This window comes from Loxodonta africana, chromosome 1 (genome assembly GCF_030014295.1).
Source record: "Loxodonta africana isolate mLoxAfr1 chromosome 1, mLoxAfr1.hap2, whole genome shotgun sequence".
Classification (NCBI taxonomy): Eukaryota; Metazoa; Chordata; class Mammalia; order Proboscidea; family Elephantidae; genus Loxodonta; species Loxodonta africana.
The window spans coordinates 96526623-96553707 of record NC_087342.1 but is presented as its reverse complement, the minus strand read 5'-3'; the positions used below and the strand labels follow the sequence as shown (position 1 = coordinate 96553707).

The following is a 27085-nucleotide window of genomic DNA, read 5'->3' as shown; positions in this document are numbered from 1 at the left end:
AGTGCTCTGAATTTATCCCATTCCCTAAACACTTCTCCCTCCTCCGCCTCCCAGGAGATAATTCTTGATACTGCTTTTTAAGACAAAGGGATGAGCCTTTCCAAATTCTAAAATCACTGGGAAGAAGATGGATCACGGAGAAACTTGGATAAGTCCTATCTGAAAGTTAGTAGACACTATGTCTGCCCAAGGCTTTCTCCAGCTCTAGGATAAGCTATTGAGGCAGAGGAAAAGATGCCAGGTTGAGGAGTTTCATTTAGTATTTTAATAATAATAATAATAAAAAAAGGACAATACAAAATCCAAACATTTCTTTTTACAAGTTCAGATACATATTTTTCCCCAAGTGCAAAATATTCTATGAACTGCATCATTTGCTGCTTATTGTTGATTGTGTAGATGTTTACTATATCTGCAGTGGTGGAAGGCAGGTATAAATACAGTATTTTGAGATTTCTTCTGCATTAAAAAAAAAAAAAAAAAGCCTACCACATGGTGATGATTATTCTCTGAAATTTCAGTTCAACTCTCACAGAATAAAATTTTCAGTTTGTCCAAACTGCTACAGTCTGCATTGCCTAGATAAGCTGATCACAGAACTGGGAGCTCTAGTCCCTCTAATTATATATTTTCTTAAAGGATTCTTAGTCCAAATAATGGCCCAAGGAAAGGGTGTGTTACCTTTGAGATAGGTCAAATCTAAAGATATTCTTGTGTTGTTTGCTTTTACTTTTTCTGTGCTTAAGAAGGAAACCAGGCAGGTTAACATTATTTTCTGCTATGGTCAGTTATACTTTGTCTTCCTTCCCCTAGTTAGGCTGTTACATTGAGGTTAAACAGCCAATACAAACATTTGAATGCTTTATAACGTTTCTGACATTTTGAGACATGACTTCCTAATCCCTTCCAGTCACCCAAAATATGGAGAACACTCCTCAGATATAAAAGGTTTCATGAGGGCCAAAGACCAGGACTGTATTAACTGAACTTGCAGCAACAAATCTGAGCCACCACCTCAAACTGACCAAATCCTGGGGAAGTCACAGCAGGCACAGCTCAATGTCGGTATGCGGGGATTTCTAGGTGTGGGGTGGGCAGTTCAAGTCCAGGCTTTGGTTAGTTTTCTCCTGACTCAGTTCTCTCAAGTTTAGGGATAATACAGAAAGAAGGGGCAGAGAAGTAAAGAGGGATTAGCAGGTTGCTGAGGATATAAGTACCTTTCTATGTATCATTTGGTGCTTGGTGCTCTTGGGTAATGGCTTCCCATTTCCAACTGAGATCAGGGCAGGTTTTGCACTAAAATGAATGGGGCGCCACAGCACTGTGGCCCATGACTGCCCCACCCTGCAGAGGCCTCTGAGCTGGTTCACAAAGGGTTCCCATTAACACCATTTTCCCACCTTTCCTACACTGGTAAAATACCTCCTGTCTGGCCTGTAAAGGCCTAGAGACTCCCTGAGTGTTGATTCCTCATTTCCAGTCCACTTAGCCCAGAGTTTGATGCTCCAGGGCTAGCTTCCTCCATGGGTTCAGCAGAAACTGCTTGGTTTCTTAATTCCCAACTTGAATAATCTCTAAATTAAGCTCTGTGGACAACCTCAGGTCTTCACCTGCTTCTCAAGATCTGTCTTGAGAAGCATAGTAGTCTTTACTTTCCATACTGTGGAAATCATTTGCAGAAACTAAGGAATAAATGATTAGAAGAAGTGTGTTTATGTGTATGCCTGGGGTGACAGGAAAGGGAGGCAAAAGAAGCCAGACTTTGAAGGCAAAAATTGAGAAGCATCTTGTTTGGCCTTTCAAGAGAGGTGTGTAATGGCAGAGAGGAATCAGAAATCCCAGTGCCTGGTGGAAAAAGTTGATTAAAGCAGTTTCCATGGCACTTTCTGACCATTTCCACTGCTTGGAAGCAGCCATTTTGCATCTTTATAGCAGCCCTCTGACCCAGAGAGACAAAGGCAGCCAGACACTACTACAACCCCAAGGATCATGGCTAATGGACGAGAGAGGACATGAGAGAATCTAGCTGTGACATTGGTTACCCGCTGCTAAGGCTCTTTTGGCTGGTGAATGCTACTCAAGGGGGGTAGGTGGGGGCCAGGCTCCTTTATTTAGTGTTGAGTCTCTTGGGGGAACAGTAGTCTGGGACAGTCACCTAGAAATGAACTCTAACAATCAGGTGGTAGCGTTTGATTGACTAGGACTACAGCTTTGGGGTAGCTGGAAGGAGCAGATGGAAAGTGATTTCATAGGCAGCAATTAGATTGAGGGTGGACTGTGTGCAGCATCTGGGATTGGGCATGAACTTGCTTCTTTTTTGAAAAGCAGTAGTTGAAGAAGCTAGGCTTGAAGTCAATTCCGAGAGGGAATGGCAAACAGGTAAGGTATAGGCAGAGTGGCCAAAGTCAGGCAAACTACCTAGTGCCTTCACCAACTTCATACCTGGGTAACTGTCCTGTTCTTGGCTCTCACAGCCTTGTCTCTGGCCTCAAGGCCCTGAGACACCCCATCTCCAGGTGGCTTCTCCTGATCCTCTTCCATTGTAGGCTGGAGATGTGCATATCAGGAGAAAACAGGATGAAGAAGGGAAAAGATGGAGGTTTTCCCTACTTGGGGTCGAAAATTATTGACCAGTTCCATTGGTCTCCACAATCATGAGGTCCGTGCTGAATCCATGGAGAGACACAGGGATGGCAGGATTGGTTTAGCAAATACAGGTCTCTCTCCTTCCTGCTCCATTAAGTCTTCAGAATTCCTGTCCTACACTTCAGGTGCCTCTGAGCTATAGCCCTGGAATGCCCCAGCCCAAGGCCCTAGAGGTCTGGGTGGCCACTGGTGGTGGAGTAAGAAACAGATGCGTCAGCACTCAAGGTTCATGAGATTCAAAGCCTTTTTTCTTCCACTCCAAACACACACTCTTCTCTGTTGGGCAGCTATAAATAGGGTTGTTCTAATAGAGGAAAAAACAAAAAACCAGAAAACAAAAACCCCTCCATCTAGACAACATAGAATTACTCAAAATGATTGCACTTATTAGATGTGGACAAGGTGGGCAGAAGGCTTGCCAAGTGCACACACATTCCTCTTGCTGCCCATGGCCTGGGGCCAGAGGTAGGCGGCTCTGGGCTGGCTGCTAAGTGGGGTCCTCTTTGGTGGAGCCCACAAGCCACCTGGGATTACAAGGGAAAGACAACTGTGGGGCAAGGCCCAAGCTGGCTTCCTGTCAGCAGCCATGTTTCTTTAAGGACAGCACTTAGCAAGGGGAGTAGGGCTCCCCCAGGGAGCACTTGAGCAGGGGTGAGGGGATGGCTGGGCCAGGGGAGACGAGTAGGAAAAGGGATTAATGTTTGAGGCTGGCTTCCAATTGTTCTGTAGTCTAGTCCTTTAGATATATTTTCTTTTCTTTCTTTCTTTCTTTTTTGATGATGCTTTAAAACCTGGTTTCTGTCCTGCAGAGCTATAGTCTTTCTCTTGGAGAGCCACAACAGCACATTGACCATGGTAAATGCCTGCTGCGCTTCCTCATTCAGCCGGTGTCCGCTAGCCCAGTGGTATGGGTCATCTGTAAGCCCTTATGGAGTAGGCCCCAGGCAGACATGTGGGGAAGGAAGGAGATTTGCTATACAGACAAGAAGGCTGACTGCGGGTAGTCTAGGGCTCAAGCCATGTACCCCAGAGGTGCTGGCATTAAGCCTGTAAGTCACAGTCTTCTTTGGCAGAAGTCTGGGCTGTTAGAATCACCCTGGGGGACACAGCCAGGGGACGTTTTGGCTCCTGACTAGCAAGGCACAACCCTACAATGGCAGAAGCCCCCTCGTCCCCCTCACCATCCCCCACTAGACCCACTTCCTTCGTGGGCCTCCAGCACCCTTCCAAGCTGATGGGGCTAGGGATGTGAGCTGGTGAAATGGGCAGTTTAGTTGGGGAGGGGGTACATTCCTTCACCCCTCAGGGGGAATAGCCAGCATGGAATGACTTTTCCGGGGAGTATGTAGGAAAAGGGAAAACAGTAGAGAGAGAGAGAGAGACACGCAGAGAGAGACAAGAAGAGGAAACTAGAGACAGAAAGGGAGAGTGCCTGGTCTGTAGAGTGATTTTTTTTTTTTCTCTAAAAAGAGAGGAGAGAATTCCTTGTCAGTGGGCGGGGGGCTGCCGGCTCTGAGGACTAAGGCATCTGGGAGCTTCAAAACAGGGGACTCTGAGTCAGGGTCACTATTTGTAGGGCCTCAGGAAGCTGGAAACTTTGGAGCGGAGCAGCTTGATGAAAGATTTTGGCAGCATCTCCTTGTGCTTCTCTGTGTATTTGAAGTAGTTTTGGGGGTGGGCCAGCACCTCAAAGAAGGCCTTGATGAGCTTCTTGTCCTGCAGAGAATGGCAGTATCGAAGTCAGCCTCAGTGTTGGGGGTGGGGAATGAAGAACACCAGCCTCAACTCAACATCCCCTCTTGATGTTTAATAGGCATCTCAAACTGAACACATCCAGAGGTGAACTCAATTCCCATCCCCACCACCCGCTCCTTCTTCAGAATCATAGGATGCAGTCACTGCTCCCTCTTTCCATTGCTCAGGCCTCAGTACTTGGAGTTATCCTTGACTCTTCTCTTTTGTTCACAGCCACAGAAAACCTCGTCAACTCCACCTTCAAAACATATCCAGGTTCTGACCACTTCTGACCGTTTCCACACCTACCACCCTGGTCCAGCCCACCGTCATCTCTGACTTGGACTACTGGGACAGCCTCCTAACTCTTGCTCCTCTACAGAACATTCTCCCTTACAGCAGCCCAAGTGAGGTTTTTGGTTTTTAAATCAGATCACATCCTTCTGTTTGCAAACACTTCTTTCGTTTTTTGTATCACTAAGAGTAAAGCCTGAGTCCTTCCTAGACCACAGGCTGAATGTGATCTGTCCCGTTACCTCTCCTACTAGCCCCCGGCCTTCTGCCTGTTCTCGAACACGCCGCAGACTGCTCCCATGCTCCTTGGCTTGGGATGCCCCACTCTGGTCTTCTGATGGCTAGTCCCCCTCTTCTCAGAGAGGAGAGGCTTTTCCTGACCCCTTGTCTGCAAGAGCAACATGCTCTGCAGAGAGCCTCCTAAGCGCCAGGCCCTGTGAATGAGAACACAGATCTCCTGGCTCCTAGATACTGTTCTTGCCTCTGTGTCAGTGGTTTTTGTTTTTTTTTTCAAATAAGAGGTGGAGCTTGTAGCCTCTGCCAGTTTAATCAGAACAACTGCATTTCCATCTACTTTATGTATTGGGGTTCTACAGTACATTTTATTTGAACTCAGGGTTCAGATGCCTAAAAAATGTTTGAGAAGGATCATTGAAATGATATTCTTTGAAGTCTGCAAGTTCTGGGAGATTTTTGTCATTATGGTTTTTATAATAATATAGAAATTATTTTACTACTAATAAAGACAAAACTTCTTATGCAGTGATAATATAATGTATGAAGGGTGATTCTTTGATTATAGTTTCTTAATTAAGATTTTCTCAAACTGAGATTCACAGATCCAGAGTGTCTAGTCCATTCTTCAATATTGGAAACATTTCTTTATCTCCAGAAGAGGTCTATAAATTTATTCTAGGAAATGCCACGCTAGATCTGCTACTTCTTTGTGGAGACGGGGGAGGGGGTACGGGAAGGAAGGGATTTATGCAAAAGCATCTTTCTATGCTTCATTTTCCATATTATGTCTTGGGAAGATGTAGGGACATTTCATCTCCTCATCTTCCTTTTCTCTTCCAAGCTTTTCCCGAGGTGTAACATAGTGTGAGTGACACTGGGGATCCAGAATGCACTGCAGTCAGGTAGGATTGGGCTCCAATCCCAGCTTTACCACTAGGCAAGTTCTTTAACTCTCTGTGCCTCAGTCCTCTCATCTGTAAAGTGGGAATGATGAAAGCACCTACCTTCCAGAGTTACAGGGTGTATCAAATGGGAACATTCATGGAAGCACTTAGCATGTTGCTTGGCACATTGTTACGTGCTCGTTAAATGCCGTCTCTTATCGTTGTTGTTAATATTCACTTGCCTTTAAAATCTCCTGGTGGTTTTCAGAGGCATAGAGCCGGCCGTCTCGTACAATATCTTCTACCAGCTGCTCATAGTCCTCTGCAAAGCCAGCCAAAAGGAAGGACTTAAGTGTGGGAGTTCTCCCTGCTCCCCTGGCACCCTCCCAAGACCCATGAGCCTCTCCTTTCTTACCCTCCCTCCCTAGCTCTCCTGGCCTTGCTCACCATCATAGGTAACATAGGGGATCTGGAAGCCCCGGGCACTGTTGGCTTCGCTCGTCTTGAAGTTGATCCAGAGCTTTCTGGAGCGCGCTGTGAAGGCGATGGGGCGCTCATAGGTCTGGCAGGTCTCGTAAGTGGTAATGGAGGATGGGGAGGCTGGGGAGGCAAACAGCAGGTCAGAACAGCAGGGCAGGCTACCCCAGCCCTCCTAGAGTGAGGGCCTTCGGGGGAAGGAATCACACTGACAGGCTGTCCCCATCCCCACCCCGCCATAACATACACACACATACGCTCTCTACCGCTGCCTGGGTTTGGTCTACAACTCCTCTTTGACATCTGGGCACTCACATAGTATAAGAAATTTGACATTTAAATGGATGAAATGGCAAAAATCCTAGGACAGGAAAGTGACACACGGAACACCAATGAATTTCCAGCCCCAGTGCTGGCTTCCTTCTCTGCTCCCTGAACACGTACCCTTCGCTGCTTTTTTCCTTTGTTAGTTTCTCTCCTTTCAAGACTTCCCTCACTATTTTGCCCTCATGGATCCCTAACTTCACTGCCCCAATTCTTCCGGTGCCCATCTTCTTTTTCTCTCTCCCTCCCCACCAGATTCCAACACCCTTTCCCTGGCCCAGCTCTGCAGCCACCCACAGTTCTTTCTCATGACGAGGACGTCCCCACACTCGTCCTCAGATGGCAGGAAGATCTCGGGTACCACGATAAGGATCTTGCGCTTGGGTGGGGGGTTGATGTTCCAGACGCACTCCACGCTGGCTGGGTAGTTGCCAGGGTAGTTGGGAGATTCAATATAGCCAGTGAACTCACCCAGCTCCCCGCCACACTGACGATCTGCAGCCGAGCCCCAGTGGACAGAGCAAGAAGGAGAAGGGAAGTCAGTGCAGAAATCAGTGGGGAAACTGAAGAGTTCTGAAGTGGAAGTCAGACATATCTTTCTAGTTAATCAAACTCCCCAAGTTCTGGGTTCACCTTCCTTCTTGCCCTTCTCTGTATGTTGTCATCTCACCTGTCTCTGCCTCCCCCATTACCTAGCTCCAGAGAGAGAGACAGTGCTGCAGGGCCCAGTTTAGCAACTGTCCTTGAGAAGAGTGGGTCAGGGAAGAGGTGGAAAGTGGGACTTTCTTGCCCGTCCACCCCCAGCCCTGCTCCCTGTTGGTTTGCCCCAGACCCTTTTCTTCCCCTGCCCACTGCTCCCAGGCCTCTCCAGCCCTTTCCCACAGCCTGGCCTGCCACGTACTCTTGCACTGGGCCACACTGGTAGAGCCATCAAAGTCAGTGCTTGTGTTGCCTGGACAGCGGGTGCAGAAGTTCTGGCGGAAGTCGGGCTGGTAGGAGCCCAGGGCACAGCGGATACAGCGGTGGACGCTGATGTTGTAGTAGTGCCCAGGAGAGCACTGGACTGCAGGGACGGGGAAAAGTAGGAGTCAAGGATGGTGGTCAGGTAGGAATTCTGGGGTATGAGATGGACAGGACACACTTATCATGGAGACTCAGGAGGTCAAGGACACCAAAGTTCTTTCCAGGGTCCCATCCTTTCCCAGTCATACTAGAGTTTTTCAAGCCCAGGGAAAAATAAATTTCACAGAGTGGTTGGCTACAGTGCCAATCCTTTTTCTTCTGGCACTGAACACAGTTCCGAACCTATAGAGAAACTCATTTGGGGTGCCAAAGGAATGGGCCGGGCCATCAGCTCTCCACGCAGAGGGGTAAGGGGGACTGTTAATTATTCCCTCATTTCCAGGTTTGGGACTGGTGGCGAGCCAGGATGGGTCCTATAAGCAGGATGGTGTGCTTGGTCAGGCAGCTGGGCTTTGCTCAGTATAGGGAAGATGGTATGGCAACATATTCAGGTCTGTTCTAGGGACTTGAGAGTTTTTTGGGATCATCTGAGGTTGGGGAGTCTCCAGGGGGGTGAGTAGCCTCTCACCTTTGGTGTCACAGTCTTGGAAGGAGATGGCCCCCTCATGCTTGGTGGTAAGGCCCCCACCACATGGGAAGCACAGTGTCCGTCCTGCTTCAGGCTGGTAGGTACCGCGGGGGCATGGCTGGCAAGGCTTGAACCCATCTATAGAGTGTTGTCCAGGTGGGCACTGACCTGCAATGAACCAAGGGCCCAACTCTGATGGGGAGGGTCCTGCGTCACCCCATGGGTTCACCCCGTCTCAAGGAGCGGAGTCACACAAACAGGACGTTGACTAGGAGAGTGGCCTGGAGCGTGGGCCTGCCCTTTGGGAAGTCCCATGCCCGCGGGCATCCCAGCGCCCACCCTACCCCAGCCTGTGTTGTTTGTTCCCCTGGCACCTGCACACGTGGTGATGTTGGTGGCTCCGAGAGGCCCGTGAGCATCACTCCCAGGGCAAAGGTCGCAGGAGAGCTGCCCTTCTCTCTCCTGGAAGGTGCCCGCTGGGCATGGCACACACTGCTCCGTCTGGCCGTGGTAATACGTTCCCTGCGGGCAGCTGACTGAGAGAGAGTCGGCCGTGCTAGCCACCCACCCCCCACTTCCCACCACCCAGACCTGAGACTCCACTTCCTGCTCCCCCAGATTTAGGGAGAATGTCTTCAGGGAACAAATGGAATCCTGCTTGGGGGGCATGGGGGCCAAAGTTGTGTGTAGGAGGGCTGTTGGCCCAGCCTGATGTCCAGGATTTCAGCTTGGGACCCAGGGAGGGGAGGATGGCAGGGAAGAAGGTCTTGGCTGCCTCACAATTTGAGATGCAACTGAAGTTGTAAAGGATCCTTTCTGAGCTGGGCCCAACTTGAGCCCTCCCTGCTCCCCTGCCCTCTAGCTCCCCGCCAATCTTCCTTACCACACTTGGCCCCAGCACGGTGCTGCCCGGGCCGACAGGTCTCCACCAGCTCTGCTCGCTCCCCAGCTACTGGGCTGGACTTGTGGGCCAGCTCATAATCAAGGCCCGCCAGGCGCAGCAGGAAGCGGTCCTGGTTGATGGACTTTCTGAGCATCTTGAGGGTCCCTTTCAGCCGCCGTTCCATCCTCTGTCGGAGGCAGGGCAGCCCACAGCCAGCTGGTGATACGTGGTGGTACGAGTCAGGCAAGGAAGGGAATGAAAGAATGGCTGTAAGCACAAGAACTAGGGGAGCAAAGTTAGGAGCCAGGAGGGGCATGGTAAGAAAGGTATTAGCTCCTGGGCTTGGCTTAGGTAGTATCTGTCCCTAGTACAGGCTCCACCCCTTCCCTTTGATGCTGGGGCCTGTTTCCCCACCCTGATCCTCCCCTTCCAGCCCTCCTCCCAACAGTACCCTCAGTCCTACCTGTGCTTTCTTCAGCTTTGACCTCTGCCTCGAGTTCTAGGGTAAGCCGGGTGACCTCCTTGCCTGGAGGGGTCCGGGCCCGTCGGCCCTTGCCCTTCCGAGAGGAGTCACACTTGAGATGGATGAAGGTGACCTGGCAGTCAGAGCAGGGGGCACCACCTGGGAGAAAGGCCTTGTCAACCTGAGGGTACCCCCCTTGGGGCAGGGAACTTTCTCACTCCCAGCTCTCACTTCTCTGCCCAACCCAGACCTCACCAGATCCCTGACTGCGACTACCTTGCAGTCCTCTCTTAGTCTCAGATCCTAATTAGTTGGTGTATATGGGGATATCCTGGGTTTTTCTTGGGCTCTGTACCTGCAACTGGTTTTCCCCCTTGCTCTGTCCAGAGTTCAGGGTGCTGGTGAGTTCTGGGGGGAGGGGGAGATCCTTGGGAGCCAAGGGGAGGAAGGTTTTGGTGGCTACACAGCCCATTGGGGTGGGGTGCCCAGTTCAGACCTGGCCCCAGCATCCTGCTGGCCTCCTCCATTTTCCCCTTGTTTCGCAGGTGCAGACGGCACTTGGCGTCCTTGATCTTGAAGGAGGCCCGTTGTTTAACTGACAGCGCTGCAGCCTCTAGAGGGATGGGAGAAGCTCAGTGCAGCCTATGGGCCCCATGTGGCTGGGGGCTACTGTGGAGGGTGTTGAGAAATTGGGCAGGAAGCTAGGGGCTTGGCTGGGGAGAGGGATTAGGCAATCAGATGTTAGGGACAGAAGGAGGGAGGCAGCAGGGCTGGAGAATTGCAAAGCAAAAGGGGGTCCAGGAAAAAACAAGGCAAGGTAATTAAGGAAGAAGAGACATACAAGGTGAATACAAAGGGAGCAGGGTCAGAACAAGGTCTCCAGACTGGTGCTCACCATGGCACTGATTGGAGTTTGTGCTGTTCCCGGTGGGGCTGGTGCGGGCTGGAGCAGCCCTCGGGCTAGGGGTGCCACAGCTCACAGTGAAGCCATTCTCAGACTCTGAGAGAAGGGGCCTGTCACAGCTCTGATCACTCCCCAGCCCCCACTGGTTGGAGAATCCAAGGGGAGTAGAAGGGCTGCCAGAACAGCCAGCCTTCTCTCTCTTCTTTCCCCAGCCCTCCACACCCTTCTTCACATACCTGGCAAAAACCGGGCCTGGGAGGGGCAGCTCAGGGCACAGGTGTCCTTCTTGCCGGACCGGCTGCAACTGAGCATAGCTTTCGAGGCCCCAGGACTTCCCTGACACTTAACGGGCTCTAGGGATGGGAGAGAGGCCTGAGGAGACGGGGGAATTCCTCTCCCAGCCTCTCCCTCAGTTGGGTAATCTGAGAGAAGAGAATTAGCTACCGGAGAGCTATTATCCTACCCGCAGAGACTGATGAAAGGATTATTTACCAGAAACTTCATGTCTCCAACTTAAATGGCTATGTCCTCCACCCAGGTCCACCTCAAACCTTCCCCAGCATATTTTCCAAGGCCCCAGCTTCCTCCTGAAACTGCAGTGCCAGTTCTGGCCGGCAGAGGGTGCTTCCCACCTGTACAATCCTTGCCGTTCCAGTGTAGTCGCCCCTGTCCTGCTGGACAGGTACACTGATAGCTGCCTGGCGTGTTGACGCAGCCGAAGCGGCAACCTCCGCGGTTGATGCTGCATTCATCCACATCTAGGGGACACAGACAATGGTGGGGGCGGGGGAGGAGCCAGGGAGTGGGCATGGAGTGAGGACTTTTGGTTACAGTTGTAGTTATCCCAGGATGACAGCTGACCCCAGAGAAGAATTCAAACCTAGGACCTTCTCCCTTATCTCTGCCCCAGTCAAAGGAACGACTGAGAAAGGGCCTTCCACTCCTACTGACTCTAGGGCTATGGTCTGAGAGAAGAGGATGGGAGTCAGGGAGCAGTGATGGGGATGCCCTGGTCTCCCAGCTGGCCTCCTTACTTCCTTCTGTTTCATCATGATGGGGCTGGGTTGGTGGGGATGTAAGCTGGCTGGCTTACCCCCACAGTGGGTGACACCATAGAGCAGGTAGCCACGATGGCAGAAACACTGGAAGCTTCCTGGCGTGTTGACACATACGTGGTCACAGGTTCGATCAAAGGAACATTCATCTATGTCTAGAAGAAGAAACAAGGATTCAAGACACTGAAACTGTCTTGGAGCACTTGACCCTGAGATCCCTGCTCAGGTGAAGGACCCAAGTGAGGGACTTTGGCTCTCCTCCTCAAATTGAGAGTCCCTACTCATGGCCCGGTCCTAGGATCAGCAATTCAGCAGTGCCTACCCACCCCTCACGCTCCTTCACGTGGAGTCTTGGAGTCGGGAGCTGAGAGACCTGGTGCCTGTGGATCAGGGCCACCTCATGTGTTTGTACAGGTCACACCACGCCAAGGATAGGAACTGGGGCAAAATCCATCCCTCCCTCCTTATCTGCAGCACAGGATGCTGCCTATGGAGACTCTCCGTAGCATCCACAGAGTCCCTGAGACTCTGGGCCTCTGGCTCTCCTACCCCAAGTACCTGTCCCAAGGCTTTCCCCTTGGCCTAAGTCTGCTCACCCTGACAGTTCCTCTCGTTGATGAGAAGCTTATAGCCTTTCTTGCAGCTGCATTCGAAGCTGCCCACTGTGTTGCGGCAAATGTGGTCACAGCCCGCATTGTTCAAGCGGCACTCGTCTATGTCTGGGGAAGCCAGGACACAAGTAGAGAGGGAGCAAAAGGTAATAAGGCTGAGAACAAACAAGGAGACAAGATCCCTCCCACAGTCACAGTGATGGGAAAACCAGGAGAGCCCTGGGCCTGCCCCTCTGACTCCTCTGTACTCTCCTGTCTCCATTCTTCCCTGTTCAGGAGACCTGTGGCCATTAGTAACACCCTCTCTCCTGGGACCGAGTCCACTTAGCAGGGGACAGGGAGTTGCCAGGAGCAGGGAGCAGGTGGGCATTTGACTTATAGGGCTAGCCTAGCCTAGTCCAGTGGCTACTGTTCAGCTAATGGCCATTCCCAAAAAGGCTGGTAGGTAGGGTACATCCCTTCCTTGCCCCCTCCCCAACCCTGTCACAGGAGCCATGAGGGGGGCCAAGGAGAGGTGGGATTCAAGGGGACTCACTTGAAAGGGACTGCCCTTCAGAGAGGAGGAGCTGGGAGAGAGGCCAGGCAGGGAGGACCTCCAGGAGAGCCAGTGAGGCTGGGTAGCTGGTGGGGGAGGGTGGGGGGCCAAGCAGGGGGCTGGACTGGGAGAGGTCTGGAGAGACTCAGGCCTGAGGCAGCTTTCAGCACTAGCAAGGGAAGGGGGGCGAGTGAGCTGCTTCCTTCCTGAGGTCAAGTTCCCCAAGCTGGTGGCAGACAGGACCCAGGCTACTCACCCCTACTTGGGGAAGGGGGCAGGGAGGGCAGCCTTCCACTTCACTCTTAGCATACCTGTCAACAGTCCTTCCCAGCAGGAAACCTCTCAACTCTGGCTGTCTGACCTGCTGCCCCAGCCCTCCCCCTCTGGCAGCTGTTGAGCCAAAAGACACAAAGAAAGAGCCCAGTCCTCCTCCCAGTCCCCATTCCTTGTGACCAGGGGACACAGACCTGAGCAATCATTATTTTCAGTACAGCTACCCTCCCTTTTTCCTCTCTCCACCCATCCCCCAGACCTGGCTAATTTAAAGGAAGGGAAACAGAATGGACAGTGTGGGAAATTATACCATAGTAATAGCTATGAGTTGGAATCAACGGCAACAGGTTTGGGTTTTAATAGCTAACACAAAATACTATTTGCCAAGCTCTGTTCTAAGCACTTTATATATGATAACTCACGTAATCCTCACAACAAACCTATGAGGCAGGCACTGTTAGTGTGGGGAAACTGAGGCACAGAGCAACTAAGTAACTTGCCTGTGGTCACAGAGCTAAAAGAAGCAGAGCTGGATGTGAATGCAGATAGCCAGGCTCCAGTGACAGTGCTCCTCATTGCCACCCTATTCTCTCTCTAGCTATCACAGCCTGTCTAGGGGGAGAGAGAATTTCCCCAGAGCCCACTGGGAAGGCCTGAGGAATGTGGGTTAAGAAGGTCATGGAACACACGTGTGACCTCATGCACACACAAAGTCAGGGCTCAAATATCCTTCCAGACCCAGGGACAAATGTGAATGGCAGGTTCATTAACCAAGAGAGTTAGGGAACCGTAGGAGGATGAGAATGACAGCAAGGAAAACAAGGTAGGGTGGGGGCAGGGGACACCAAGGAACTAGCTGCTTTTCTGTGCCCCTTTAATGGAGATGGGAAAAGTGGACAGGAGACAACACCTTAGGCACATTCTCTGTTCTTTATAATCAGGAGAGCCTCGAGGGGGTCAAGGGCGATGGTCCTGTAATAGGTACCCTATTTCTGGTCACGACCTCAACCCCTTGCCAAAGGTCTCCACGCTCCTGTCCTTGCAAAGCCCTTACCTTTGCAGGTCTTCCTGTCTGGCTGCAGCATGAAGCCCACAGGGCAGCTGCAGTGGACACCAGTAGCTGCATCGTGGCACTTACTGTCGCAGCCCCCGTTGTTGACAGCACAGGTCTCTGTTTAGGGGGGTGGGGGAGGGTAACTGGGTTATTGGCCTGAAGAGGTCCCAACCTCGAGGGCAGTGGAGACCATAGAGGCCCGAGGGTAGGCCTCAGCTGCCTCCCTGTGCTTTAGAAGGAGCGTTCAGTGGAGGCTCCCAACCCCCATCCCCTCACAAGTGCAGCCAAGCAGTCCGCTTCCCTGCCCCCTACTTGATTGAAACAAGGTGGACAGCAGTGAGGCAGGTACAAGCCAGAGCTGTCAGGCAGGAATGTGCTGGGGGGTGGAGGAGGTGGAGAAGGGAGAGAAAAGGGAGGGATGGGAGCTAAGCAAGGGTGCTTCTGGCTGCCAGGGAACAAGAAGGGCCAAGAGGAGTTTCCCTCTCTTTCCACCAACCACCTCTTCAGTGGGTAGGGGGTCACAGTGGGATCATCTTACTATAGGTGGGTTGGGGAGAGTGAGGCTGGCGATTCCTGACAGCTGAGGGATGGCCATCAATCCATCTCCCCCTCTTCTCTGCCCAACTGTCTTAAAGAAGATCCCAGTTCAAAGCCTGACTGCTCATCCTCAGGGGAGAGGGCACACACGGTCATTTCCTGGCCCCTTCATGTCTGCCTTCAACTTCTCCCAAGCCCTTTTTTTTTGGTCCAGATGGAGATAAGCTGGTTGTTTTGTTGTGGTTATTCTACTTCCCTAATAGCAAGGTATTGTCTGGAGTAGGAGGGGGGGCAAAGGGAGCAGAGTCCAGACGAGGAGGAAGCTCTTGAGTGTATGTAGGTGGAAGAATTACAGAACCTCAAAGCTAGATAAAACCAAAATCCTTATTTCAGTTAAGTCCCTTCCGCTGCCACCTCTCGACTGAGAGGTCAGAATGAATGTGCTCTCCCTATTTTCTGAAGTCAGAGCAGGAGAAAAACAGGTTTAAACTGCAGTCTGAGAGAGAGGTGAATCCAAGGGAAAACCCTCAGCTCACAATAGTGCACAGCCCTGGCAGAGGGACTGTGGGGAGATGCCGACTGTCCTCTAGGGAAGCCTAGAATTAATTCTTCCATCAAAGAGAGAAGAAAGTGGTTCTCGGAATCAGGGTAATTGGATGAATAAAAGTACTGGAGAGTACTAGTGTCTTCTGGGATCTCTAACTCCTAAACTCAGATCCAACCCTTGTCACTGAGGAGACTGGAAGGGCCAGCCTCCTCAAAAACCCCAACTGTGCCTGTGAGCCCTGGCCATGCCCTGGTCCCTCAAATGCCCAGGTTTAGGAGTAGCCACAGTAGGATCTCCTGTGTGTCATTCCCACCTTAGTTTCTCCTGAGGTTCTGCAAGACCATGGGAGGAACCTGGGAAAGAACCTCTAGTTCAGGCTCCAAGCCCAGCCATCACCCCTAAGAGTGCTCTTAGCATAAGAAGAGGCCCCCCAGACACTGGGGCAGGGCAAGGGGAACAGAGATCCTGCCTCAAGTCTGGGTAGCTTCTGAGGGGTCCAGGATAGGGAACAGCAGAGCTGTTCCTCCCAGGGTTGGACCACGAAGCTGGGCAGAGTGCCCACCCCTCAGGGCAGCCTTCTTCAGGGCAGGGTGGGGCCAGCAGGTTGGCATGCTCGTAGCCCTGTACCCTCCAGGTCGCAGTGTTAACAACCAACAGTTACTCTGTGCTTCCTCCGTGCCAGGCGCTCACAAGATGCTCTACATGCACTATCTCAACTATCACAGTAATCTAAGAGAGGACCGTCATTCTCCCTATTTTGCAGAAGTATAAACTGAGGACCAGAGAGGAAAGCAGCTTGTCTGAGGTCATACGGTTAGAAGGTGGCAGAGCCAGAATTCGAACTCAGGTCCGTCTGAACCCAAAGGTCATGCTCTTAGCCATCATGGTGGGAGAGAATGGTGAGTAATGCCAGAACTGAACCAATGTGGGCAAGAACCCAAGAAAGAAGCTCCCAGGACGGGATGGTATCTAACCTATCCCACCCCTCTCCCAAGTGGTACAGTGGGCATGATGGTAAGATGAAGCTGGCTGAGTCTGTGGCTGTGTAGAAAGGCAGAGAGAAGGGCAGATGGCTGGGGAGGGGCTGGGGTGTTAGAAGGTGGGAGGCAGGAGCAAAAAGGAAGGAGAGAAGGAGAGTAACAGGGCAAAGACAAGACCAACGTGAAGGCTCTGGGCCAGTGCTTGAGGACTCAGGCTTCCTGTCACCTGGTGGGCCCAGTGCCTGGGCTGCCAGGGGCCCTGCTGGCAGGCTGGAGCCCAGTCAGGCGGGCCCAATGGGCATGCGGTTAGTGGGAGCCCCAGCAGGTTAGCCCTTCCCCTAGCAAGCCAGTGAGAGCAAGCGGTGAGAGCAGACATATTTACCATTAGAAACGGCCTGAGGGGGGATGTGCTGCTCTGGCCGCCTTTCCCCTGTTCGACGTTGTAAAAAAGCTGTTTAGATGCTGGGCAGCGGCCACTGTGGCCCAAGGGGCCCCAGACCCCTCCCCACCCCCTTCTCCACCCTGTAGGCTCAAACCACTAGCCCCAGGGAGCCCTGGGACCCCTGCAGCAGCCTCACTCCCAAGCCCTATTCCGCCTGGTGTCCTCAAAGAAGCCTGACTCCTGCCAAGTGACTGAGGGGAAACTGAGTCTCAGAGAGAGGGAATCATGGGCCCAACATCACACAGCATTCCATCACAAAGCTGGAATGCAACCTCAAGCCTCACAGACTCCCAAATCTGAATGTCCTGATGGCCCCAGACAATGACGTTTTCTCCACCAGAGCTGGCGAGAAAGATTAGACAGGGCAAGAAGGTCAAATAAGTTCTGCTGGAGAAGAGGGAAGAACTAGGAAAGAAAGTAGCTGTGAATCCTAGAAGAGCCTCATGTATTCTCCCTTACTTGGCCACGGCCCAGATGGTGGAATGGGTCTCGGGTTAGAGGGAAGCTCAAGCTTAATAAGGGTATCTTCACAAGCAGCCATGGCCAGGGCCATGTGAGCAGAAAGAAGCCAGAGAGGGACCAGGCCTCACACCCACGGGCCCCCAGCTCTGTCCTGCTCCATGCAGCTTTTCTTTGGGGCCTGCATGCAGTTTTTTTTGATTATGGGGATGCGTGTGAGTGAGTGTGTCCAGGGGGTGGCTGGAGGTTTAGAAAGCAGAAAAATTAGGCCTATGAGGAAAAATGAAAGGAGCCGGAACAAACCAGCGCAGAGAAGACCATGTGAAGACCTAAACATGTTCCAGGGTCTTTGAAGAGTTAGCTTAGAGCTAAACATGTAGCAGGAGAGACCTTAGTTAAAATAAAGGAGAACTTTCGAACCAGGTGTTCAAGCTGTTGAACTGTCTGGAGCAGGTCCCCAAGCATCACCTGTTCTTATGTGTGGGAAAAAGCAGGGGGGCGGCTTGTTCTCAAACTGGGTGCCATGTCCCTGGCATGCATGATTTCCACCCAGAGTGACTATGTCCACACCTTCCTGTACCAGGCACATTGTAGGCCACCAGATGAATGGCTGTCCATACACACACATGCCTCCAAACTCTTCCCTTTCATTTCCCACTTCTCCAAAGGGACGCCTTGTCCCACCATCTTCCTCAGCACTCTGGGAGCCCAGAGTAACCGGCCTTCACAAAAGACTTAGGGAATTAGGAATTAAACTTAAGGAATTTAGAAATTAAACTCTTCTACCATAGCTGAAGACTTGTGAAGAAAGGCTAGGAATTCAGGAAAAGGAGCCTAGGTGTTAAGAGGGCTCCAGCCCAGGGTGGTGAGAGGGAGGGAAGGCTGGGGTTGGTAAGGAAGTGAGAGGCCTAAGCAGAGCTGAGAGGGAGTACCACTTAATTGAGTGGAGAGAAGGCGGTAGTAGTGGGCTAGAGTAAGGGGAGGAGAAAGGGGACTTAGAGGAGGAGAGTGAGGAGAGAAAGGATACAGAGGAAAAAGGTACCTGGAGCCAGAAAACCCCATCTGTCAGCTTAGGGCTGGTGGTCCTAGAAAAGAGGACCTGCCCCACCCCCAGTCCCAGAGTGGGGGCAGTGGGCTGTGGCAGGCCCCAACTGACCGTGCTAGTCAACCAGAGCCTGTGGTCAGGCCATATCAGCTGTGTGTTCCCAGCTCTCTGCCCCCTTCTCAACCATAGCCTTGGGAGATAAGGCACCTCTGCTATTTATTCTCAATTTGGCAACACCTCCTGGGATGAGAGGAGGGTGAGACTCCTAGGGGTGGGGCAGTAGAAGCAAAGGTTTGGGGAGTAGGAGGGAGCCAGGTTAGCCTTCAGTCCCTCTCAGAGCTGTCCTTACTAGACCTGGCATTGTCTGGGTCTTTAGCCCCTTCACCATCACTTTGTGCCCAGTACCTGGGCCCCATCTGCCCCCCCGCCTGGTGCCCTGTACCCCCACCCCCCATCACAGGTGGACTGGGTTCTCCCCTGGCCTCACCCACCGATGCATGTCTTCCCGTCCGTATGAAGCACAAACTTGACGTGGCAGCCGCACCGGGGGCCCTGCTCTGTGTCGTCGCATGTGTGCTGGCAGCCACCATTACCATAGTTGCATGTCACTGTGCACAGAGGGGGCAGGAGCCTGTCAGCTTTCTTCTCCCTGGACACCATGGTTCTCCACAACATGGATACTGGGCCTCTTTGCTATTCAGCTCTCCCATGCTTCCTTTTCCTCAAAGCCCTGTGTTATTGCTGCTAAGGCCCCACCTCCCTCCTCTGTCTCCCCTTCTCCCCCACAGCCATCCCCACTATCCCTGTTATCTCACATTTACAGTCGCGCTGATTCTTGGTGAGCTCAAAGCCAGGGCGGCATTCACAGGCAATCCCCCCCTTGGGTGTCTCCCGACAAATGTGGGCACAACCATGGTTCTTGTTCATGCAATTCATTCCTTCTAAAAGGGAAGAGGAGGGGGGTGAAAGCTCTGTGTCCTGGGATGCATAGAGAAGGGTGGACTAGAAGAGGAGGTTGAGGGCCTAGGAAATTGGGAGAATTCCACTGCGGCTGCCACATGTGGAGGGGCCCAACTCTCCCCCTCGCAGGCCTCCTGTTCTGCTCATAGAGCTGGGTGCTGATAAGCATAACTTAGCAGCCATTTTGAATGATGGATTGATAGGTATTGATACCCATTCCCAGAGAACACCTGCACAACCACCCTCTCCTTCAAACAACCAAAAAACATGTAATAGTTGCCCAGCACTGTGCTAGGTACCGGGTGGATTTAGGATGGACGCAGAAAAATATAAGACATAGTCCCTTCCCTCGAAGAGCTTGTAGTCAAATTGAGAAGGAGATAAAATAACAATCAAATCTATAATGTAAGTGGGGCGTGACAGATACAGACAATAAGTACTGTGGGATTTTATGCGACATTTATTAAATTCCCACTGCATGCAGGCACTAGGTTAGGTGCTGGGGATACAAAGATGAATAGCCATAGTCCCTGCCCTCAGGGAGGTCACAGTCTAGTGGGGCAGGTGAGAGACATAAAAACAGACAACATGTACCCCACTATTCCTGCCTGATCCCCAACCCAACGCCAGGGATAAGGCATTGATGAAGCCCTCTCAGGTAAATCAGCAGCTTAAGATCAGCCATCCAGTTAGGACTGTCAGATACCCTGGGTCTGGACACAGAAGACACCCCACTGTAGCCTCAATCCCACACTGACCCCAACCCCAAATGAATTCTCCCTAACTTTGTTCTAATACGGAGTGTTCATGGAGCCCTTAAGGTATGACTGGATTGAGGAACAAGTGAGTAGTCTGAAAGACAAGTGACTAGGCTGAGGGACAAGTGACTGGGTTGAGAACAGAGGGTGAACCTGGGCGGCAAGGAGGGAAATGTCCCAAGCAATCTGGCAGAGAAGTCTGGCCAGGGCAGGGCAGGGGCTGACCTTCTGGTCGCTGGATGCAGGTGTGCTGGTTGTCGCTGAGGAAGAAGCCTTCCCGGCAGTGGCACTCGTAGCTGCCCATCATGTTGATGCAACTCTGCTGACAGCCGCCATTGCCTTCGGCACACTCGTCCACGTCTGTGCAGGAGAGGTGGTCAGTGGGGCCCGGGGGTGCAGGCCAGGGTCTAGGGTGTGCCCTGGGACTTCAGCACCAAGGGCTGAGAGCAGTCTTAAGAATCCAACACCTCCCCCAAGCCCAGTATTAGGCCAGGCAGGGCAAGCCAGGCAGTTCTCACCCCCTCATTAGCTAATGTTCCACTGAGCCTGGGGAGGCCACCCTGAGGTGACAGAGCGGGAGAGCTAGAGAAGTAGGGAGGGGACATTTGAGCCTGGGTCATCTAGGTGAGGACTTTCGTCCCTTGCCCTCACCTGTTGAAACTGGGTCTAGGGGCAAAGGAGATCATCACAAGGCAGGACAGAGATGACGATAACTGAGAAGGGTAACTGTGAGTGGTAGCTGGTTGTAATGAGCAGTCACTCCAAGGGCCTGGGGAATGGCTCTGTGTTCTGGGAGAGCCATGGTCATGGCGCTGAGGTTGGAGGGGCAGGGTGGGGAAAGGCAACCAGAGCCTCGACTCCTCGTGGGGCAGGGACCATTTCCGTGGACAGGCCGTGGCCTGGTCCTCTCTCCCCTCCCCCTATGCCTGGGCTTACTGCCATATTCCCTAGCCTTTCTCCTATTTTGGTTTAACAAAACAAAGTCTGGCAGCTTGGCGGAGAGGATGGGGGAGAGTTGCCAGGCCACACCCCAGATGGGGGAGAGGGAGAAGTAGGCTCTCCCCCCAAAATCATATCTCCAGACCCCAGAGCCAAGCTCATCCTGGGGCTCCCACTGCAATGCCTTGACTCTGTCTCTACGTTAGCTACTGCCCTCCCAAGTCCACAGCCTCCTCCACTGGCCCTGGCCCAGGAAGCATAAGGGGAATATTGGGCCCCAAATAGAACAGCTGGAATCTGGGTTCCTGAGGTCTTCATCTGCCCCTCTTTTCCCATCTTGCTGAGGGAAGCCCTGACCTTCCCTTCTGATCAAGGGCAGAGGGGCCCAGCTGGCTCCTGTGTGGCACAGTGCACCTGTTGGAAAAGCTTTATTCTTGCCTCAGCCCATCTCTTGCTACACCCGTGACTTCTCCCCATTCCCATCTTCCTGCTCTTGCCCTATCCTATATTCCACCCTTCTGCTGTTTGCTCTCTTCTATTCCAATCTAGTAGCTTTGCTTTCCTCCAGTTCTCAGTGGGGAAACTGAGGCAGGGCATGGCCAGCCTTCTCAGAGTTCCCCTAAGAGCTAAGAATAGGGTTGAGATTTTGAGCCTGAACTGCAGATAGCCCAGCCTCAAGGCTATGACATTTCCTCCCTCTGGCCCCTTTTCTACCTACTCATTTTCTTATCTTTCTGGTGTAGTTCTCCCCAAAACAAGTTTAGGGAAACAATGCTTGATGAGACTAAAGGGCCTAGAAAGGTCAAAGGCAGCAAAAGAACTGAGGAATTCGTGTTTTCAGTCTTGTAGGCAGCTCACTGTCCTGGTCCAAATGTTTCAGCTTCTCTTCCCAAAACAAAACAAAAAAATCAAACCCATTGCCGTTGAGTCGATCCAACTCATAGCGAGCATATAGGACAAAGTAGAACTGCCCCAAAGGGTTTCCAAGGAGTGGCTAGTGCATTTGAACGGCCGACCTTTTGGTTAGCAGCCCAATGCTTAACCACATCGCCACCAGGGTCCCAAAAGAGGCCATCAAGGGTGACTGGGAAGGTGAAGAGTAAGGCCCTTCCTGGTAGCTAGAGTGGTAGGAGAGGTGGCCAGGGCTGGGGAGAAGGGCCCAGAAGGACCAGGGGCTGCAGGCCTGGGTTTGGAGTGGAAACCTAACAGCCTGGTCCAAGTGTGGGATGTGATTGGGTTTAGAGGCAGCTCTGTAGTAAGGAAGCTCTCCTAGGCCAATGGGGACTCAGAGAATGGATCTGTTTGGTCAGGTGACTGCTTTCTGGGCATCACTCCTGTCTTCTGTTCTTCCAGTCCCGTATTTTTGTTTTGGCAGAAGTAAGATTTTGGAAAAGGACCCCTGGGTTCAAATCTGAAATCCTTTTCTGCTATGAGTTTCAGTTTTTCTACTTGGAGAAGAGTCTGACTTGGTCCCCAGTAATTTCCCAAATTGGCAGAGACCAAAATTGAGTTTAATTCCCTAGAGATCCTCCTTTGTCTGGTCCAACTCTTGGGATGAAGGGGATCAAGACTGACTGAGGCCTCAGAAGAGAGGAGGGGGTGAGACTGGAGGTTGCAGGGAAAGCTGGGGAAGAACCAGCCTGGCAGGGCCAGAGTCTCCCCAGGGCACAAGGGAAGCACCATCATCATCAACAGTCCTCTCATTTATTGAGCATCCACTATCTGCTAAGGACCGTGCACAACCCTTTCTGCATGTTCTCTCATGGTGATCCACCTGGCAGCTCTTTGAGGGCACATTAAAAACCAGTTGCCATTGAGTTGATGCCAGCTTATGGTGACCTCATGTGTGTCAGAATAGAACTGTGCTCCCTAGGGTTTTCGATGGCTGATTTTTTTGGAAGTAGAATGCCAGACCTTTCTTCAAAGGTGCCTCTGGTGGACTCAGACCTCCCACCTTTTGGTTAGTGGCTGGGTACATTAACTGTCTGCACCACCCAGGGACTCCTTATCATCCCCATTTTTGAGATGAGGAAACTGAGACTCCCAGAGATGAGTTTATTTGCCCAAGGCCTCATAGCTGTAAGCCACAGAGCAGGGATCTGTCTGAAGCCAAAGCTTCTTCCCTCATGCTTCATCCCCCTGTGGCTAAACACATCTATTCTCAGCTCCTGACCCTCGCAAGCAAAATTTTGCTGAAGATCATTCAAAAATGGCTGCAGCAGTGTATTGACAGGGAACTGCCAGAAATTCAGGCCAGTTTCAGAAGAGGACGTGGAACCAGGGATATCATTGCTGATGTCAGATGGATCCTGGCTGAAAGCAGAGGATACCAGAAGGATGTTTACCTGTGTTTTATTGACTATGCAGAAGCATTTGAGTGTGTGGATCATAACAAATTATGAATAACATTGCAAAGAATGGGAATCCCAGAACACTTAATTGTGCTCATGAGGAACCTTTACATAGATCAAGAGGCAGTTGTTCGGACAGAACAAGGGGATACTGATTGGTTTAATGTCAGGAAAGGTGTGCGTCAGGGTTGTATTCTTTCACCATACCTATTCAATCTGTATGCTGAGCAAATAATCTGAGAAGCTGGACTATATGAAGAAGAACGGGGCATCAGGATTGGAGGAAGACTCATTAACAACCTGCGTTATGCAGATGACACAGCCTTGCTTGCTGAAAGTGAAGAGGACTCGAAGCACTTACTAACGAAGACCGAAGACCACAGCCTTCAGTATGGATTGCACCTCAACATAAAACAAAAATCCTCACAACTGGACCAGTGAGCAACATCAGGATAAATAGAGAAAAGACTGAAGTTGTCCAGGATTTCATTTTACTTGGATCCACCATCAACAGCCATGGAAGCAGCAGTCAAGAAATCAAAAGATGCATTGCATTGGGTAAATCTGCTGCAAAAGACCTCTTTAAAGTATTGAAGAGCAAAGATGTCACCTTGAAGACTAAGGCGCGCCTGACCCAAGCCATGGTATTTTCAATCGCATCATATGCATGTAAAAGCTGGACAATGAAGACCAAAAAAGAACTGACGCCTTTGAATTGTGGTGTTGGCAAAGAATATTGACTATACCATGGACTGCCGAAAGAACGAAGAAATCTGTCTTGGAAGAAGTACAACCAGAGTGCTCCTTAGAAGCAAGGATGGCGAGACTGTGTCTTAAATACTTTGGACATGTTGTCAGGAGGGATCAGTCCCTGGAGAAGGACATCATGCTTGGCAGAGTACAGGGTCAGTGGAAAAGAGGAAGACCCTCAACGAGGTGGACTGACACAGTGGCTGCGACAATGAACTCAAGCATAACAACGATTGTAAGGATGGCACAGGACTGGGCAGCATTTCGTTCTGTTGTGCGTAGGGTCGCTATGAGTCGGAACCGACTCGACGGCACCTAACAACAACAATCTGACCCTCGCCCAGGGAGCACTTTCTAGCAGCATCTCCTCTGATGCTTTTCATCCAGTAGCAGGATTATTTCATCCTTAGTGGCCAGTCTCAAAGGGGACTGACCTTGTTCTTTTTGTTTTTTTTGTGGGAATGCGGCTCTTTTTGATCACTTTTCCCTTCTTGCCTGGAAAATGGGAAATGCTGAAAACACCTCCCTCTGCACAAGACACCACCTCCCCACATTCTCCCTTGCTCACCCAGACAGTTGTGCCCATCGTGTGCCAAGTGAAACCCATCATAACAGGTACATCGGTAATTGCCAGGGATGTTGACGCAGTCGTGCACACAACCTGCGTTATCCTCTCGCTCACACTCATCCACATCTGTGGGAAAAGAAAAACAGAGACAGGGCTCAGCTAAACCCTCCTGCGCACCTCCCACCACCCACACCTGGGATTGGCCTTGTACCTTTTTAAATATATCCTTCTATGTGTGCGTGCATATGTGTGTGTCTGTAGGTACTTTCATAGCCTATAAACCATTTTCTGTTCTGCTGTTTTCATCTAAACTTGTCATAAACAGTTTCTCATGTTTCCACCCAGCCAATTAGCACTGTAAATGGTTACAGAATATTCCATTGTGTTGCTATATCATAATTTATTAATCCTTTTCCTCTATTGTTAGACATTTAGATTTCTTCCACTTATTTTACTGTCATAAATAACACATCAAAGAATATCTTCATCCATATATTTGGTTTTTTTGAATAAGTCCCTTAGAGTGAGATTCCTGAGTCAAAGCATATAAATATCTTTTAAGATTACTACTAGGTATTACAGAATCACTTTTCAATTTATCATGCCAGGGATTAACGAGTGTACCTCTCCTCTGAAGGCCATAAATTTAAAATAACATCTCAAGGCTGCTTTAATCTGCATTGCTTTAATTATGAGGGGAAGAATAGTGTTTGTTTACGGCCTGAGCTTCCCTGGGGTCAATTGTCTGTTCCCATCCTTTGGGGCCGTGGCGGAAGGGTCTGAACATGGAGGCTCCAATGTCAAGGAACCTCAGGCCTTAGTTCCATGATTCTGATCCCTACCACTCCACCCCCGAGTCGGGCTGTGGGGCTGTGTGCTATTCCCATCAGGGCCTCGGTGCCTTTTTGCAAATTAGAAAATGTCGCCACCCTCTCTGAGAAGATGCAGCCCTCTCCCACGCCAGCGGAGATTTCAGGTTTGAGTGTAATGCACTGTCTGCCCACCTGCCCACAGTGGCACTGGTTTCCCCTCCCCAGCAAGCGCCCCTTCTCCAGGCGCCCTCCCAGCCTCACCTTTGCAGTGTTTCCCATCTCCTGTGTAGCCAGACTTGCAGATGCATTTGTATGACCGCGGGGTGTTCTGGCAGATGGCATCGATGTGGCAGTTGTCGGTCCCTTCCACACACTCGTCCACATCTGGCAGGGGGACAGAGCACATAAGACCCTCTGTTGGTGCCTCCCAAGGGGTGTCTTGAAGGTGGGCTCCTCCAGGGCAAAATCCCCTCTTCTCTAAAACAGGAGCAGCTACTGTTCCGGAAGCAGATGCTCCCCTACAGCCCTCTGGGATTTCAGAGTAGGCAGACTCTGTAACTCCAGGAATTCAGAAAGAATCCCCACTGCCCTCAAACATCCCTAATCCACAATGACAGCTAAAACTCCTTAATTTGAAACACTCCTCTGTGTAGGGTTTTGTTCTTTGATTTAGAAACAAGCAAGCAAACAACGCTTGGACTGGGTAGCACACTTAACTTGATTAGAAGTATTCAACTTAGTGTGAATTAGTTTACCTTTCTTAGGAACAGACTTAGGAGGGACAAGAGGAAAAGGCTGGATGGGGACAGTGGCCTTTGGGAAGGTGACAAAGCCCAGGGCTGTTTTAAGAAAGGAAGAGAGACTGGGCACCTGAGGAAAACCTCATCAGCTTCAAGGTTTTACTTGAGACCAAGCCTGCTTCCGCTTGCCCACTATGGCGCCAAAAAGCTTTAGAGGAAAGACGTTCCATCCTGGGAGATTTTCCTAGGCCCCTGTGCTGCCAACAGTGGAGCACTGGGAGCTGGCGAGGGTCCCCTCTCTCTGGGCACTTGCTGTAACATGAGCCCTACATACAGGGTATACTAAAGTATACTAAAGGCAGAGGCAACCCAAGATCTAGCAAAAAAAAAAAAAAAAAAAGAGGATGGTTAAGAAAGTAGAGAAGCGATTGTGTCTTTGGGGAAAAAAAATATCGCTTGTGTCTGAGGCAACAGTATGGTGCCCATAAAGCTGAATTGAAGTAGGGCAAAATGTTTCATTCAGTTGAAAACCCTTTACTGCGTATGTTTGTGAAAGGCACTATACTGAGGATGGTAGAGGCTCAAAGATGACTCTCATTGAGCCACAAGAAGAGACAAAAAACAGGACGTAGTTAGAGCCATGAAGGCATCAGAGATAAGGGAAGGGGGCCTCACCTGGGCTGTACAAGACTCCCCCTACTCTCCTAGAAGATGCCCAAGCCCTGCCCCTGAGATTCTGGTAAATTGGGCAGGGCGGGGCCTGGCCACAGTATTTTTTTTAAATCTCCTCAAGTGCTCTAATGTGCAGCCAGGGATGAATTCCACTATTTAAGGAAGAAGAGATTACTTCTAGCTGTGAATGGGAAACCCGAGAGTATATAAGTAGCAACATGCAAGTAAGTGAGATGGGATTTGAAACCAATATTGTCTGTCTTCCAGGTGTGATCAGCGAACCACAGAATCACCTGGGTTTTATTAAAATGCAGACACTCCAGTAAAAACCCAGTGCCGTTGAGTCGATTCCGACTCATAGCGACCCTATAGGACAGAGTAGAACTGCCCCATAGTCAGGCCTCATCACAGACCTTTTGAATCAAAATCCCTAAGGTGTTGTACATATTTTTTACTGAATGAATAAATGAGTAGACCATTTGTCTCCCCAATATACAGATACCCAAGAGTCCTAGCTGGAAACAGTTACCTATCCCCTGCTCCCATATTTCAAGAAGTAC

At 51.0% G+C, this 27085-nt stretch overlaps 1 protein-coding gene across 1 annotated transcript; it reads right to left on the bottom strand.

The window, feature by feature from the left end:
- Positions 1-301: 301 nt before the first annotated feature.
- Positions 302-25708, bottom strand: SCUBE3 (signal peptide, CUB domain and EGF like domain containing 3). Its single transcript, XM_023540154.2, has 21 exons — positions 25375-25708; positions 24302-24427; positions 19919-20053; positions 18791-18916; positions 18467-18583; positions 13966-14082; positions 12089-12211; positions 11531-11647; positions 11070-11195; positions 10674-10790; positions 10429-10533; positions 10030-10146; positions 9534-9692; positions 9071-9286; positions 8562-8723; positions 8188-8355; positions 7498-7659; positions 6894-7091; positions 6243-6395; positions 6038-6117; positions 302-4362 (listed from the first exon to the last, which is right to left on the bottom strand). The coding sequence occupies exons 1-21, from the start codon at positions 25517-25519 to the stop codon at positions 4213-4215; spliced, it is 2919 nt and encodes a 972-aa protein (XP_023395922.1). The 5' UTR covers positions 25520-25708; the 3' UTR covers positions 302-4212.
- Positions 25709-27085: the final 1377 nt, after the last annotated feature.